This window comes from Thamnophis sirtalis, unplaced genomic scaffold (genome assembly GCF_051295495.1).
Source record: "Thamnophis sirtalis isolate CommonGarterSnake01/CBP01778 unplaced genomic scaffold, rThaSir2_p1.2 scaffold_20, whole genome shotgun sequence".
In the NCBI taxonomy this organism is placed as follows: Eukaryota; Metazoa; Chordata; class Lepidosauria; order Squamata; family Natricidae; genus Thamnophis; species Thamnophis sirtalis.
In genome coordinates this window covers 595158-611293 of record NW_028261400.1, presented here as the reverse complement: position 1 = coordinate 611293, position 16136 = coordinate 595158, and the positions used below count along the sequence as shown (strand labels likewise).

Sequence of the window (16136 nt, the reverse complement as noted above, 5' to 3'; positions counted from 1 at the left end):
AGCTCGCTTATAAGGAGAAAAAAACCCCCCAAACTGGCACACTTTGCAAGATACCTGTGACCTTTGGTGTGAAAGCAATGTAAAATCAGGTTTCAGTATGGACAGTTACAGGCCAGATGGAAAAGAGATCAAAAAATCGGTTTTATGCAAGACGCGGATAACTTACTAAAACAAATCAGAAATCAAAGTCAAATGCATATAATATATATAATGCATATATAATGCATTAATAGAAATGGATTCGGAAACAGAATTAATTAAAGACTGTTTGATAAAGTGGGCCCAAAATTTTGAAGAACCCATAATGTTGGATACATGGGAAAAGATCTGGGTAAGAAATGTAAAGTTTACACAAGCCCAAAATTTGAGAGAAAACCTTTATAAGATATTTTATAGATGGCATCTAGATCTTAAAAAACTGGCCTCTATGTATCCGAATTTACAACCTAAATGCTGGAGATGTGACAGTGCTGATGCTACATATTATCATATATGGTATTTGGATAAAAGTATGGTGGATTATGCAAAATGTTTTTTAAAAAAGGATAAAGTTTACCCCTCAGTTATTTTTGTTTGGTATAACTACTGATTGTATAGTTGTAGAGACTAACTTGATTTTGCATTTAATAACCGCAGATAGACTGTTGGTGGCGCAATAGTGGAAGAAGGAAGATTTGCCTACTATTCAAGAATGGACATTGAAAGTAACAAACTTAGCAGAGATGGCTAAAATATCAGTGTATCTCAAGGACCACTCAAATGAGAGATATAAACTGGAGTGAAGATGGATTGACTATACTCAAAATAAATACGGGACTAAGAAATTTCAGATAGTTTATGACTGAAGAAACAAGGAATGATATAATCTGTTTAGAGTTAGCCTAGCAAAGAGGAGTTAAAGCTCAAATGGAAGATGATATTAACTTTCTTTAAAGCTTATTTTAGAACGTTTTTGTTAAAAGATTTATACCCTGTATTGGTTCTGGGAAGTCGGGGGGGGGGGGAAGGTTGGGGGGGGGAGGGAGGTAAATATTTGTAAAAGTTTTTTTTTCCAAAATTTCCATTAAAAAAAATGTAAAATCCAAAGAACCAAACCAGAAGGACCTGTTGTGCATGTATGATTAGGGGAAGGGCAAAGGGGAGTCCCTCCCTTGACTGTGAGATTCTCCTCTTGGCCCTTGATTAGCTTTTCAATCCTTCCATCTGGGAACCAAAGTAAAAGTAGGATTCTTTGTCACTCCTTGTGTCCGGAGGCTTATTGGTTCGACACTAAGCAGGAGCGAGTTTGGGGGACAACAAAACCAGGGTGGGTTTTACTCAAGGAGCCAAAAGAAGAGGGAAGGTTCCACACACGGAACCCAGAGGGAAAAAGGAGGGAAATAAATACTCCACAGTTCTCCACTTTTCTCCTTTGCCACTTTCCCGCCACAAAATGGAGGACCCCATGGGGCTTGCGCCATCTTTAGCTGTCCCTCTCACTGCCTGTAAGGGGCAGCCTATAGTCTGGCCTTTAAGTGATGCCTGGCCTCTGCAGGCAGTGAGTAGGACAGCTAAAACTGGCAAAGACCCCGCATTCTCCATTTTGTTCCTCTGGCCCCTTTTTGGAGAGGATTGTTTTTTCCCTCCATAAAAAGGTAAGCAGTTAGAATAATGGACAAATGGAGTTGAAAGAGACCTTAGAGGTCACCTGTCCAATTGCCCAGTGCAAGATCTACTAGGGCATGTTTTTCAACCTTGGCAACCTGAAGAAGAGTGGACTTCAGCTCCCAGAACTCCCCAGTCAGCACTCAGGGTCCTTCTCCACTGGGTCTTTCCATGATTTAGCTGTCCCTCTCACTGCCTGTAGGGGGCAGTTTATCATCTGGCCTTTAAGCCATAGCTGGCCTACGCGGGCAGTGAGTAGGACAGCTAAACCCTGCAAAGACCCATGTGTTTCTTCAGGTACCTCCTTCTCACAAGGCCTTTTGAATATGAATCACATCTGATCTTTTATGCATATTTCCCTTTCATCGTCTGGGCCTGGAGAGGGAAACCTGGATTCTCTGGATCTCTAACACCAGATTATACTCCCAAGGGACAAGATTTTAATTTCACTCCCAGAGAAGGGGCGGAATGTGGGGCTCCCCTCCGACTGAGGGTTCCCCCTTCAGAGGGAGCCGCTCTGGCTGAATTGAATTCAGGGCTCGAAGCCCCTTCAGGATTGGCTCATCAATGGATAAGCCACACCCCCAAGGGAAGGCAGCCGGTTGGTGGTTATTGTTCAAATCTCAGGTCAAATCTCAGATTGAATAAATCAAAGCCTTGGCTTGTGACATCAGAGGCTCCTCCTGAGCTCATTGGCTGGAGCTCGCCATGGCAACCTCCAGCATCCTTGGGGAGTCTGGACCATGTAATGGAGGCTCTGCTCAACATCCCTGGAAAGTGGCTGGATTGGATGGCTGGCACTGGGGGCATCGCAGGGTCTCCCTCGCCTGGGCTCCTCAGGAGGGAGAGACCCTTCGCTTTAAGGCAGAACTAAGGGGGGGGGGAGATTAGAAAAGTGGGGGTTCCATTAAACTTCACAGACATGCTGATACCTTCCATGTTGGCAGCCTCCATCCCTGTCACCAATCTCCTCATCCATCATGTCAAAGGTTCTTGTCTCCAGAAAGGGGCTGGGCCTGGCTGGCTGGCTGACTGGCGGTGAAGGGCACTCGGAAAAACCTGCAATGTTTAGGGGCCCAAAAAATGGCTTCAGGCTTTCGCAGTTGGGTGGGCATTGCAACCACAAAGCTAGAGGTCGACCTGCTTCATGATTTGGGGAAATGACTAAACTCTGATTCCGTTGGCCAGATAGTAGTTATTTCCCAATAGCAAACTTGGCCTGGCGACTGTTGTTTTCCTTTTTTATTACTTGGATTTTTTATACCGCCTTTATTATTTCTCTAAATAGCTGAAGGCAGTGAACGTATCTAAGATTCCTTCATCCCCACAAGAACAACCTTGTGAAGGCTGAGAGAGGGACTGGCTCAAGGTCACCCACTGGGCTTCGTGGCTGAGATGGGACTCGTAGTAAGTACTTGCGGGGGGGGGGGAGTGTCTGTCTTAATTCCAATGGTCACCACCTTTTCCTGTTATCAGAAATCATAGCAATACAAAGACAGTCAAATCGATGGGGAGCTGATACCGAGTCCTGTGGGGGGTTTTGAGCAATGAGGTGCCTTGAGGTGGATTCAGAATGAAATGGGAAGTCAGGATAGTTTGAAGAGAGACCAGTATTGAGGGATTTTGTTGGCGTTTCTCAAACTAGGCCCCTTTAAGGTATGGGGGACTTCAACTCCCAGAATTCTCCAGCCAGCCATTTAGCAAGCAGAATTCTGGGAGTTGAAGACCATCCAAGCCTTAAAGGGGCCAAGTTTGTGTTTTTTACACAAAGTTGTTATACTGTAGTTTAATGACTGCTTTAGGACCGGGGTGTCACACTCAAGGCCCACAGGCCAGATCTGGCCTGCAGGATGCTTAGATCCGGCCCGCAGGCCATTCTGCACACAGCGGACTGGCCCATGGCGCCTCTGCCAAAGAAAACAGAGCTTGAGAGGGCCGTGAGTGGCCCTACTACGCCCCAGTTCGCTGGTAGAGCACTGCAGGAGGCTGTGGCTGCTCAAAACGGAGCCTGGGAGGGGAGCCTCTGACACACAAGTGATGTCAAACTGGCTACTCCCACCCTGGCCACACACATCCCCCCCCCCCCGAGGTCAAACACAACCCCGATACAGGCCTCAATGAAATTGAGTTTGACACCCCTGCTTTAGGCTTTTGTCATTTGATTGTATTAACCCTAATCTGTTCCCTATTTGTAGGTTAAGGCAACAATGAAAAGGAAATGGACAATAGAAGCATTCAGCTGAAAGGGACCTTGTAAGTTAACCGCCTGCCCGCCTCCCTGCCTGCCTGATTGACTGATTGATAGATCGATTCTGTGTCATCAAGTTGAATGTTGATGCCTAGTAGCCCATAGATCAATTTTCTCCATGGAGATCTGTCCCCAACCTGGTCCTCTGGGTCTCCCAACCTTCCCCCATCCCCATTTTAGTTGCTTATGAGTGATCCTTCACTTTTCCCAGCATTGCAGACTTCTCCAGGGAGTTTGGTCTGCATTGATTGACAGCATGGAAACTGTGTGGACTCTGAGTGACCACAGAGGTAGATGGATGACCTGTCCCCAGTCTGGACTTTCAGGTCTCCCAAAAGTTCACCCATCCACACAGTAATCAAATCCACCAACCTTACCCTAAAATTTCCCCCCTTTCTCTTTCCTTCCACCTTTACCAGCACTAGGAACATTTCCACGTCCCCCTCTGCAGATGGTTGGTTCTCCATTCCTGCTGCATCTCATGCTAGCAGAAGATGATGGACTCCAAAACTTTAGGAAAAAGCCAGAATGGAGAAGGCAGGTTAGCAAAATTAGCCCTGAACTGAGAGAGGATGTGACTGTGTCTCTCCATTTGTCAAACAGGTCAGCAACAAGGAAGAAATGGTCATACGGTCAATAAGAGCCAAGGTGGCGCAGTGGTTAAATGCAGCACTGCAGGCTACTGCTAGATCAGCAGGTCAGCGGTTCAAATCTCACCGGCTCAGGGTTAACTCAGCCTTCCATCCTTCCGAGGTGGGTAAAATGAGGACCCAGATTGTTGGGGGCAATATGCTGACTCTCTGTAAACCGCTTAGAGAGGCCTGAAAGGCCTATGAAGCGGTATATAAGTCCACTGCTATTGCTATTGCTATTGCTATTACTATTGCTATTGCTATTGCTAATATCCTTGGATAATCTCTCAGCGACCACTGATGGTCCCAACTTCCAGGTTGATGAACTGAGAGACTTCTTTGACTTTCAGACCCAGAAATCCCAGAAAGACAATCAGTGGATGAAAGATCAGCACAGCTGTCTCCAGGAGAAAGTGGATCAACTTAAGACCACAACGGAAGACCTGCAGAAAACCTGCAGGAGATCATGCCATCAGTTAGAGCTAGAGAACAAATCTTTGGTGAAATACATTGAAGAACTCTACAAAGAACTGCATGAGGTTACTAGCCAAGTGTCCATCTCAAGCAAGAGAAGGCTGACTCTGAGAAAGACCTCAAAGAGGTGAGGAACTTTCTGCCATGTGCAGAAAAGCCACTACAGCCAACGGAGAAAGTCACCCCTCTTCAGAAGACGAGGGAAAACAAGAAGAAGCACCTCAAAAGTCTGCAGCAGCCGCATCTGAGATCCCAGATCCGGCTCTGGCCAGACTCACCTGGCACACAAGGTAGCAAGTCCCCCCATCACCTCCCAGGTACACCAGATAGGAAATACGACCAAATGAGGAAACTCTACTTTATTGGAAGGGTACAGAAGAGAATCTTGCAAGTCTGAAAGTACAAATCTCCCACCAACTCTTTTGAAAGCCTGAAAAATGAGGGAGGGTCCTTTCTGGGGTTCTTTCTGTGCCAGTTATGCACCTGGGGGCTCCCCCACCTTATCTGGTTATTCCCTGTGCAGCAGCATCTCCTTCTCTCCCCAAGGTCCTTTATTTGTTACTATTCCTTTATTTCTATAAACAACTCAAGGCAGTCAATCTCTCAAACACATCTTCCTTCTCCTATTTCCCCTCACAACAACAACCCTGTGAGGTTGGTAGGTATAGTGACTGACCTAAAGTCACCCAGCTGGCTTTCATGACTGAGGTGGGACTAGAACTCAGGAGCTTCCACTTTCTAGCCTGATGCCATATTTTATTTGCACACATCTTTACACTTCCTCAATAGTTTGTGGGAATGCTGGTGATATACCTTGACCCAGCAGAATATTAACTACGGTACTTCCTGATAATTAAGTTAATTAATTAAGATAATGACTCATAAAACTGAGGAGGTATGAATAGCAATTGGCCCTTGCTCATCTAGTCTTCTATGTTGTCATTAATACAGGCGGGATAGTTGAAGAAATAGGATTTTGTGATGCAACATTTACACCAACTCTTAGACAAAGTTACTTTGATGTTGTTTTAAAAATACCATCCAGCTTTTAGAACAATATCTATGATTTCCTGAGTGCATCAGAAAAATCCAGCAGAAAAATAGATAATTTTTAGCAGTAGGACTTAACAAACTCTCTTATTTCGAACGAACGAATGGCAGCTGCAGTGTGAATCTTTCATTAAGATTTCATTTGTACTTTTTCTCATATCGTTTCTTTTTTAAATCAATTTTTTATTTAATCAAAACCTCCAAAAATGTTTTTAAAAAATACAAGCAAGCCCCAAAAGTTAAATAAAACTACATTAAAAAGTACATAAAAAGAAAAAAGAAAAGAACCAGTTCAGGTGAGGAAACCAGGAGTCTCTCAGCGGGGAATAAAAGTCTGGATGTCATCTTGGGGAGAGTCGGGAAAGCACTTTTCTTCCAGTTGTTCAGCAGCTGCCAGTCCTGGATGCTCAGCCTTCATCCTTGAGTCCTGCACATCATTTTCCACCCGATGTCCAGGAATTTGAACTCCTGGCACGATCCTTCCTGACCTGGGCAACTAGAGAGCCAATCTGGGCTTCTGTCATGTGTGTTTTCCCCAATTGTTTATGGGAGAGACACTCTTTGTCCGATTCCCCTCATGAGTCCTGTCCAGCATGGTTGAACCTCAGTTGTAGCCCTCATCTTCCTCAGAGCACAAACAGAGTCAGCCAGATGTTCGGACTGGATGTCAGCTGTTCCAAGGAAGGCGGCCTTTGGCAATTGATGGCAAGGTTGTCAATGCCGAAGGGGTCCAAATTGGGCTCCCGTTGTTTTGGCATTTCACCCCTGGCAGCTATTCATCCTGGGGCAAAAGAAGAACCAATTTAATGAGTAAATAAGTAAGCAAGAAATAATAAATAAAACTTAGCAACCAAATTAATATTTAAAACTTCCAGGCTCCCATTCTCCTTCCTTTTCAGCTTCCAAGGCCAGCCATCCCCACCCAAAAACCCAAAGCAGGCAACGCAAAGCAACCAAGGACCCCAGGTGACCTCAAGAGACCCCAAATCCTCTCCCTTCAGCTAGGACTCTTCTTTTGGGCAAGTCCTCCGGCCACTCACTTCTTGCAGCCTCCAAGTTGCCCCCTGACTGCAGTCGGCTGGGTTTTTCTGCCTCTCGAATAGAATCCATCTAAGAATTAAATAACAATAAAATCATCATAATGAGAAAAAACCAAATTAGTTCAAACACTTACCATCCATCACATTGTGGTGCAAGGCAGAACGTCTGACATCCTTCGCTCATCAATGATGGGGATGTTGGGGTAGATGGGTCCCGGTATGTACGGTTCCACCGTGATTATGGTGGCCTCCACATCTTCCTTTCGTTGTTCTGGCGACACTTGCAGACACCTTTTTCTGGGGATTGAAGAAGAAGAAAAAAATCAAATATAATTGACTGGTACATTGTTTTCTTAACAATGATAACAAAGGTAATTCTTAATGGGGGCCCCAGATTTTCAAGATTGGGTTTGGACTAGAAGACCTCCAAGGTCCCTTCCAGCCCTGAGGCAGTCTATACTTTCTCCTGTTAGTTCCACCAACATTTTGGGTTCTTTCAGTGCCCCAGGGCTCCCCCGGTTGTGGTGATGCCACTCCCCTGATGAGGAGCAACTTACTTGCACAGGGGAACAAATATGCAGAGGTCAATGAAGACATAGACCCCAAGGACAAACAAAGTCGCCTTCCAGGGGCCCCCATAACTTGTCAGAAGTTGCAAAGAGGAAAGAACTGAAGAGGAAATGCTTTTGTAAAGTTGATTTGAGTCTTTTAAATTTATTTTGTAATGTAAATATACATCTGGATTTGGAATACCCTTCAAGATCCTTTTTTAATCCCTTCAATTCTGTTCCGAAATGGAAGAGACTGAGCTCGTGTGGCCATCCAGTGAGAACCCTCAGAACTTCCTTGGAGACTCTGGAAAACGACTTTGGTCATCTTTGGAACCTATGTCTTGTTTGGCCTCTGCATTGAAGGTGTTGCAAGCATCACCAGAACCACCAGCTGAAGATGAGGAGGAGGCCTCCATCACGGTGGAACCTCCATACCGGAATCCATCGATCCCAACATCACCATAATTGGCGATGTCAGACTTTCAACCCTGGGTCAGCAAAGTGATGGCTGGAATTTCACCCATGGCCACAATTTGTCCTGGGGCCAAAGAAGCACAGATTGAATATTTCAATAATAACGAAATAGTAAGCAAGAAACAAAACAATGAAATAAAACTGAGCAACCAAATTAAGGTTAAAGGCTCCTAATTTTCTTTCCTGTTAGCTTCCATAGTCCAACCACCCCACCCAAGACCCCAAAGCTAGAAATGCAAAAGAACAAAAGGCATTAAGAATTAAATAAAAACAGCAATAACAAAATGCCTTTAAAATAGAAGAATAAATAAAAACTGGCAAACACTTACCAACCATCACATTGTCGGGTCCAGTACTTGGTGGCTTGGAAGCATTTTCCTCCCTCTCATACAGAATGGGTTGACAAATCCCATGTTCGTGCCCCCCGGCTGCTTCGACAGTTTTATTTTGCTTATCCTGACAAGCCTTGATTTTTTTTCTCTCTTCTGTGTTTTGTTGTTCGTCTGTTTGTTTGTGTTTTCTCATTTTCCAGGCCTGACCGTCTTTTTCCGGGGGACGGCCGGATGTCAGCCTCTGCTTTGCTGTTGTTTCAGCTGCCATGAAACGGGGAGGGAGGGCATGGTATTTGGGAGGGGTTACTAATTGTGCTGGAGGAAGGTTCTGGAGCTCAGCTGCCTGTCGGACTACTTCCTTGGAGACTCTGGAATTATGACTTTGGTCATCCTTGGGGTCCATGTATGGTTGGCCTCTGCGTTGAAGGTGTTGCAAGCGTCACCAGAACCAGCAGCTGAAGATGAGGAGGCCTCCATCACGGTGGAACCTCCATACCAGAATCCATCGATCCCAACATCACCATCATTGATGGAAGACGATGTCAGACGTTCAGCCCTGGTCAACAATGTGATGGTTGCCGCAATTCGTCCTGGGGCAAAAGAAACACAGATTGAATATTTTAAGAATAATGAAATAGAAAGAAAACAATAAAAAACAGAGCAACCAAATTAAAGGCTCCTGGTTTTCTTTCCTATTAGTTTCCAGAGTCCAACCACCCCCACACAAAACCCCAAAAGCAAGAAATGCAAAACAACAAAAGGTATTAAGAATTAAATAACAATAACAACAACAACAATAACAACAACAGAATACCTTTAAAACAGAAAAATAAAGAAAACCTGACAACCAAATTAGTTCACTTACCAACCATCACATTGTCATGCAAGGCAGAACGTCTGACATCCTTCGCTCATCAATGAAGGTGATGTTGGGGTAGATGGGTCCCGGTAGGTACGGTTCCACCGTGATGATATCAGCCTCCAGGTCTTCAATTTGTTTCTCTGGTGATGCTTGCAGACACCTTTTTCTGGGGAGTGAAGGAGAAGAAAAGAATAGCAGTAGACTTATATACCGCTTCATAGGGCTTTCAGCCCTCTCTAAGCGGTTTACAGAGAGTCAGCATATTGCCCCCAACAATCTGGGTCCTCATTTTACCCACCTCGGAAGGATGGAAGGCTGAGTCAACCCTGAGCCGGTGAGATTTGAACCGCTGAACTGCTGATCTAGCAGTAGCCTGCAGTGCTGCATTTAACCACTGCGCCACCTTGGCTCAATCATAACTGACTGGTACAATCATAACTGACTGGTACATTGTTTTCTTAACAATGATAATGAAGCTTAATGGGGGCTCCAGGTTTGCAGCTGATCCGCAGGCCATAATTAAGGGGCGGAGCCTCCATGACTGGGAGAAGGTCTGCCTCCTGTGCTGGCCATGCCCACCTCTTCACTTATATTAGCCCACCCCAAAAAAGTCAGGCTAGGGCTTATTTTCAGGGAAAGACGGTATTTCTGACCTTTCCTGTTGTTCCCTCAATGCTCGGTTCTCCCTGAGAAGCTCCTGGTCCTCTTCAGCTTGTTCCCGAACTCTGCAGTGGAGATGATGGCTTTCCTTGTTTACATCATTGAGTTCTTTCTCCAAACTATTGATTCTGTGTTGGTTGTTTTCTCTGAGGAGTTCCGCCTTCTCCCCATCTTGTTTTTGAACCCTGCAACTCAGATCTCGATTCTCTTTTCTGAGCTGGTCTCATCTGAAATATTTCTTCTGTAAAAGATCTAAACCAGAGTAAAATTAGCTTCCTTGGGTTTGTGACTTGAGTCATCAGACTTGTTTAAAATTAAAACTAATTAAAATACCTGCTTTATTGGCTGGCAATTCAATAGAATAGAATAGAATTCTTTATTGGCCAAGTGTGATTGGACACACGAGGAATTTGTCTCTGGTGCAGATGCTCTGAGTGAATATAAGGAGAATAAAATACATTCATGAAGAATCATAAGCCACAACACTTAATGATAGTCGTAGGGTACAAATAAGCAATCAGGAAGCAATATCAATATAAATCGTAAGGATACAAGCCACAAAGTTACAGTACTACAGTTGTAAGTGGGAGGAGATGGGTGATGGGAATGATGAGAAGACTAATAGTAATGCAGCCTTAGTGAATGGTTGTATGTCTATGTATAATGTTCTGTGTTTTGAACAAGTTAAAAAGAGTCAGGTCTTATTTTTCCCAACCTTGTTCCAGGCAATGTAATTCAACCTAGAACTATGGGGGAGAGGGAGAGGGAGGGAGAGAGAGGAGGGGAGTATTTAAGATGAAATTCTTCAGTTGGAATTGAATTGAAATTCTTCAATTTCAGCCTTGAAATTTCCATGGTCTTCCTATAAATTATGAAGAAAAGAGAGAAATTGGCCTCCTTAGTTTTTTTTCACTTGAAACATGATATTGTTTTGTCAATTAAAAAAATACTAAACATAACTTGGTGTGTTTTGTGTGTCTGTGTGTGTATATACAGAATTCAGTTTTTCTCTTTCTGCTATAACAACCAGCAGTTTCTCCTTGCAGGAAACAAAGCTTCAGCCATTTGTTGGGATATATGAGAAATCAGTAGATTTTTCAGGGGCTTCAGCTGTGCCTGAATGCTTCTGCAGCCACATTATTCTACTTTTTTATTCTCCTCTTTTCCGCCTAAAAGATTCCAGATCGCAGGATCCAATCTGGGTCGGTCACTGGGGCCTCAGGCTGAGCCTCCTGAGCTTTCGGACTCGTGCTGGGACCCCCCTCAGGAACTCAGGGACTTGAGGAGGGTCAGCAGCCCCCCGGGGGTCTCCAGGGAAGCCTTGCCTCTTTCCCGCCTCTTCCTCTTCCTCTTCGGGACTTTGAATTCAGGCATCAAACATACAAGAGACAGAGACTGTACAGGCAGTCCTCGACTTACGGCAGTTCATTTAGTGACCATTCAAACTTACAAAGTGACTTATAACCATTTTTCACACTTACGACCATTTGCAGCATCCCCATAGTCACATGATCAAAATTAAATGCTGTGCAATTGGTTCCTACTTATGACGGTCGCACTGTCCGGGGGTCACGCGATCCCCTTTTGCGACCTTCTGACCAGCAAAGTCCATGGGGAAGTCAGGTTCACTTAACAACTGCAGCAATTCACTTAACAACGGTGGCAAGAAAGGTTGTAAAATTCACCTATCTGTCTCGCTTAGCCCCTTAACTATGGGGTGCCGCAGGGGTCGGTCCTGTCCCCCCTCCTGTTTAACATTTACCTGAAGCCGCTGGGAGAGATCATTCGGCGGCACGGGATAAAATATCACCAGTATGCGGACGATACTCAGTTGTATCTGTCCGCCCCGTGCCAACTCAGTGAAGCAGTTAATCTGATGTGCCTGGAGGATGTGAGGGTCTGGATGTGGGTTAATAAGCTGGCTCTCAATCCTGACAAGACCGAGTGGCTTGTGTTTTTTCCTCCCACAAATTGGCAAGGTATTCCATCTCTCAGGCTGGGGGGGGGGTGAAATTATACGCCCCTCGGACAGGGTTCGCAATTTGGGACTCCTGGACCCACAGCTGACCTTAGATCACCATTTGTCGGCTGTGACCAGGGGGGCATTTGCCCAGGTTCGCCTGGTGCACCAATTGCGTCCCTACCTGAACCGGGAGGATCTTACAACAGTCACTCATGCCCTTGTGACCTCAAGACTGGACTACTGCAATGCGCTCTACATGGGGCAGCCCTTGAAGAGTATTCGGAGACTTCAACTCGTCCAGAATGCAGCCGCGCGAGCGATTGTGGGTTCACCTCGGTATACCCACATTACACTTATCCTCCGCAAGCTGCACTGGTTACCGATCGGTCTCTGGATACGCTTCAAGGTGCTAGTTATTACTTATAAAGCCCTACATGGTATTGGACCTGGGTACTTGAGAGACCGCCTCCTGCCAATTACCTCCCATAGACCCATTAGATCCCACAGATTAGGCCTCCTCCGAATTCCATCTGCCGGCCAATGCTGGCTGTCGACCACCCGGAGGAGGGCCTTCTCTGTGGCTGCTCCGGCCCTTTGGAACGAGCTCCCCGTGGAGATTCGGACCCTCGCCACCCTTCAGGCCTTCCGGACAGCCGTTAAGGCCTGGCTGTCCCAGCAAGCCTGGGGTTGAGTTCCCCACCCCTACTCGAATTTGCTGTGCTTGCTGTGCTTTTTAAATTGTTGTATCACTGTCCTGTTTGTCTTACTTTCTGTATTTGTTTTCCCCTTCCCCTAAGGTGACCAGACATCCCGCTTTTGGCGGGACACCCCCGCTTTTTGATGCATTTTCCCTCATCCCGCCCGCTTTTTTAAAAGGCATGCTTTTTTTGGCGCTCGCAGCTCCCGCCCATCAGCTGCTGGGCTGGCTCATCGTTCTGTTCTATGCTACCTACAAATTTAAGCCAGCCCAGCCTGCTGCTCACTGATTTGATTGGCTGGACTCCAGCCAATCAGTGAGCTGGCCAACCAGCTCACTGATTGGCTGGACTCCTTAGCTGAGGACGCATGCCTGAGTCTCCATTTTATTTTGTCTTTCTTGGGGTTGCAGCTGCACTTACTGGTGGTGAGTAAAATAAATCATGTTTTGTAAAAAATTTTACTCGGGAGTAAATTTTACTTACTCCCGAGTAAAAATTTTACTCGGGAGTAAAATTTACTCCCGAGTAAAATTTTTACTCGGGAGTAAAAAGCGGCTGCCGGTCGCGCAGAGAACTTCCACGTGGTTCCATCCAGACTTGCCGCCCGTGCTGGCTGTGAACTCCGCAAAGCCAAAGGGGGAGAAGGCAGGGGGCTGTCTCCTCCTCCCAGCCCAGCAAACAGTCCGTTTTTCAGCCATGCAGACAACTTCCACGTGGCTCTCGCAGCCCGGCAGAAGCATTTTTTCGGGGGAGGGCTCTGCCTTAAGCAAGAATTGCATTAAAGACCAGAGCAACAGGTATTTCCTTATTTGCCTGGAGACAAATAATTCCTAGGGATACTTGCCATGTTCTTTCATCACCATGACGATCTTATTTTTTTGAGCTAAATGTATTTTTCCAGTTTGAATTGGGCATAATATTTTTTTATTGATCCACTGTCAGGAAGAGGGATTATAATTTAAAACAGATGATTTCAGTGGCATCTTTTTTATTAATTTAAATTTCTTTCCGTTCTCCATACTCATCTTCTTGTATCAAATAATAGCTGTGGATTCATTGGTATTAAGTGTATATGTTTGAAGCAGTGCAGGAAATCTTGAAAACTTATGAATTTCTCTCCCCTCTGTGGCATTAGGCCTTAGTATCTGATTTGCTATATAACTTAGCAGTAGTTATTAGCACTCTTGGTGAATGATTCCCTTTTCTCAAATTATCTTGAACAATAGTTTGCAGTGTTTTCATATCTTGCATCCAGCTTATTAAATTTATTATTAAATAATTTGTATTCTATCAGGGGCTTTCAGCAGTTTACAGCAACAAAAATGCCAAATAAAATTATATTATTATAAAATCATTGTAACAATTCCACAAAAACAATAAAAAGAAAATCCAGTGATAAAACCATATTAAATCCCAATGGCTCTAGAAGACAGAATAATTTGTACAGCCTTCCTGAATGGACAGCAGGTTAGGGCTCCCTGCTCTGGAGGAGGTTTCCAAAGGATGGGCACCAGCTGAGACCTTCCTCCTGAGAAAGCCCTACCTTTGTCATGAATGGGATTACAGGGCCTCCCCAGAAGATATTTAAAGCTCTGGCAAGATAGCTTTGAGGGGGGTGGTCTTTAAATATTTGGACTTTAAGCTGATTTTGGAACATCTGTAAATTTGAAAGCACAAAAAATGCTATTGGCTTGTTTCCAGATGAGTCATTTACTGTAAGGAGTATAGGCTCAATGTATTTTAAAATAATATTTTATTTATTGTGCATATGATTTTTTAAAATAGTGGTATTCTGTGTTGATTCTTTTTTTAAATTGTCTTAGACTATTTTAAAAAAGATTCTATCCAAAATAAATTGAAACAAGCCATTTTTAAAATTTCTATGCACAATACTTTGAAATGGACTCAGGAGTCATGATTGACACTGAGTGAATTTGCACTTTTAATAATCAGGAAGATACAATGGCATTGAAAAAAGTGACTGATGACCATTTTTCACACTTAGCGACCATTTTCACACTTAGCGACCGTTGTGGCATCCTCATGGTTACGCGATCAAAATGTTGATGTTTGGCAACGGATTCGTATTTCTGATGATAGTTTGAAATGGTGACAGTATAAATTATTGCTGGTGTAATACTTAACAATGGTTTTTAAGGATTTCTTTTATTTATAGAATACCTTTTTTATTATTTTGGGGGGATTTTTACTTTTAAATTGTTTATAAAATGTATTTACTACAAGAAATGTTCCTTTTTGCAAATGTGATCTTTGCAAATGTTTGTGATGCAATATGTTCAGACCAGGTTTATGTGTCTCAAAGTGGCTGCTATTCTATGGGCAGGCCAGGTTGGTGCAAGGCAGCTTTGCCAGATTTGGTGTGTTTCACCCTCATTGAATTTTATATCGTATAAAGAATGGAAGGAGGAAGGAAGAGAAAAAAGGAGGAAGGGAGTGAGTGAGGAAAGAAGAGGATGGAAGGAGGGAGGGAGGAAGGAAGGAAGTGAGGGAAAGAGCAGAAGACAGATAAGGTGAAGGTAGATAAGCAAGAGGAATGAAGGAAGAAGTGAGGAGTCTCGAGGAGGGGGAAAACATTTAGTGACCAAAGTTACAATGGCATTGAAAAAAGTGACTGATGACCATTTTTCACACTTAGCGACCGCTGCGACCATTTTTCACACTTAGCGACCGTTGCAGCATCCTCATGGTCACGTGATCAAAATTTTGTTTGGCAACAGATTCGTATTTATGCTGGTTTCAGTGTCCTGGGGTGACCTTTTGACAAAAAAAAATTTTTTTAATCAAGGCCCCCTCCTCCCCCCCGGTCAAGGGTGTCCCTCTTTTCCAATCTGAAAATCTGGTCACCTTACCCTTGGCTGGCCTCTGCATGGAAAAGGGTGGCAGGGGAACATGGGATTTGGGCTTCTGCATTCCCGGTCCGTGAAGATGGAAATTGGATTTTGTAGGTCAGCTGTTTCATCTGCAGCACGAGGATCCTGAGCTTCCCTTCCCTCTCTCCCTCTCCTTCCTTCCTCTCTCCCTCTCCTTCCTTCCTTCCTTCCTTCCTTCCTTCCTCTCTCCCTCTCCTTCCTTCCTTCCTTCCATCCATCCATGAGAGGCAGACTTGATTTCACCATCTTTGTTCAAATGTTTTTTTTTCCTAACTTCTCTCTGTGTTTCTATCGCTCTGTGTTTTTTTAACTCTGCAAAGTTCTGGTAACTAGTTTTTCACTAATGTTGATTTTGTTCAACAGGCTGGCTGCACTGTTGCATCAGAGTTTTTCCGGTGATGCCCTTGAGCATTAGCTTTCAAATTAAATAATTTTGGGTTCCAACTCAGCAGGCAGCTATTTCAGATCTGTGACATTCTCTGGTATTAACTGGCATCTGGAATTATTCTCTTTAACCACAATGCCAACAAATGTCACATTTCTGTTTTTTTCTTCAGCCACAAATGCCATGTATTTCCTCTGGGGCCAGTTTCAAGCCTGGAGACCCCAAACCTCTC

At 44.4% G+C, this 16136-nt stretch overlaps 1 protein-coding gene and 1 long non-coding RNA gene across 2 annotated transcripts in view; both read left to right on the top strand.

The window, feature by feature from the left end:
• Positions 1-16136, top strand: part of LOC148042234 (uncharacterized) — an 845903-nt gene that overhangs the window by 289112 nt on the left and 540655 nt on the right. The window contains exon 6 of the mRNA XM_087703082.1: positions 7246-7252. Coding sequence (XP_087559208.1) covers positions 7246-7252 — 7 coding nt within the window. The remainder of the gene's footprint in view (positions 1-7245; positions 7253-16136) is intronic.
• On the top strand, positions 2530-5159 carry LOC148042244 (uncharacterized). The gene is made up of 5 exons (XR_015695228.1): positions 2530-2633; positions 2933-3051; positions 3840-3897; positions 4312-4433; positions 4875-5159. It is a non-coding gene; the product is annotated as an uncharacterized LOC148042244 (long non-coding RNA).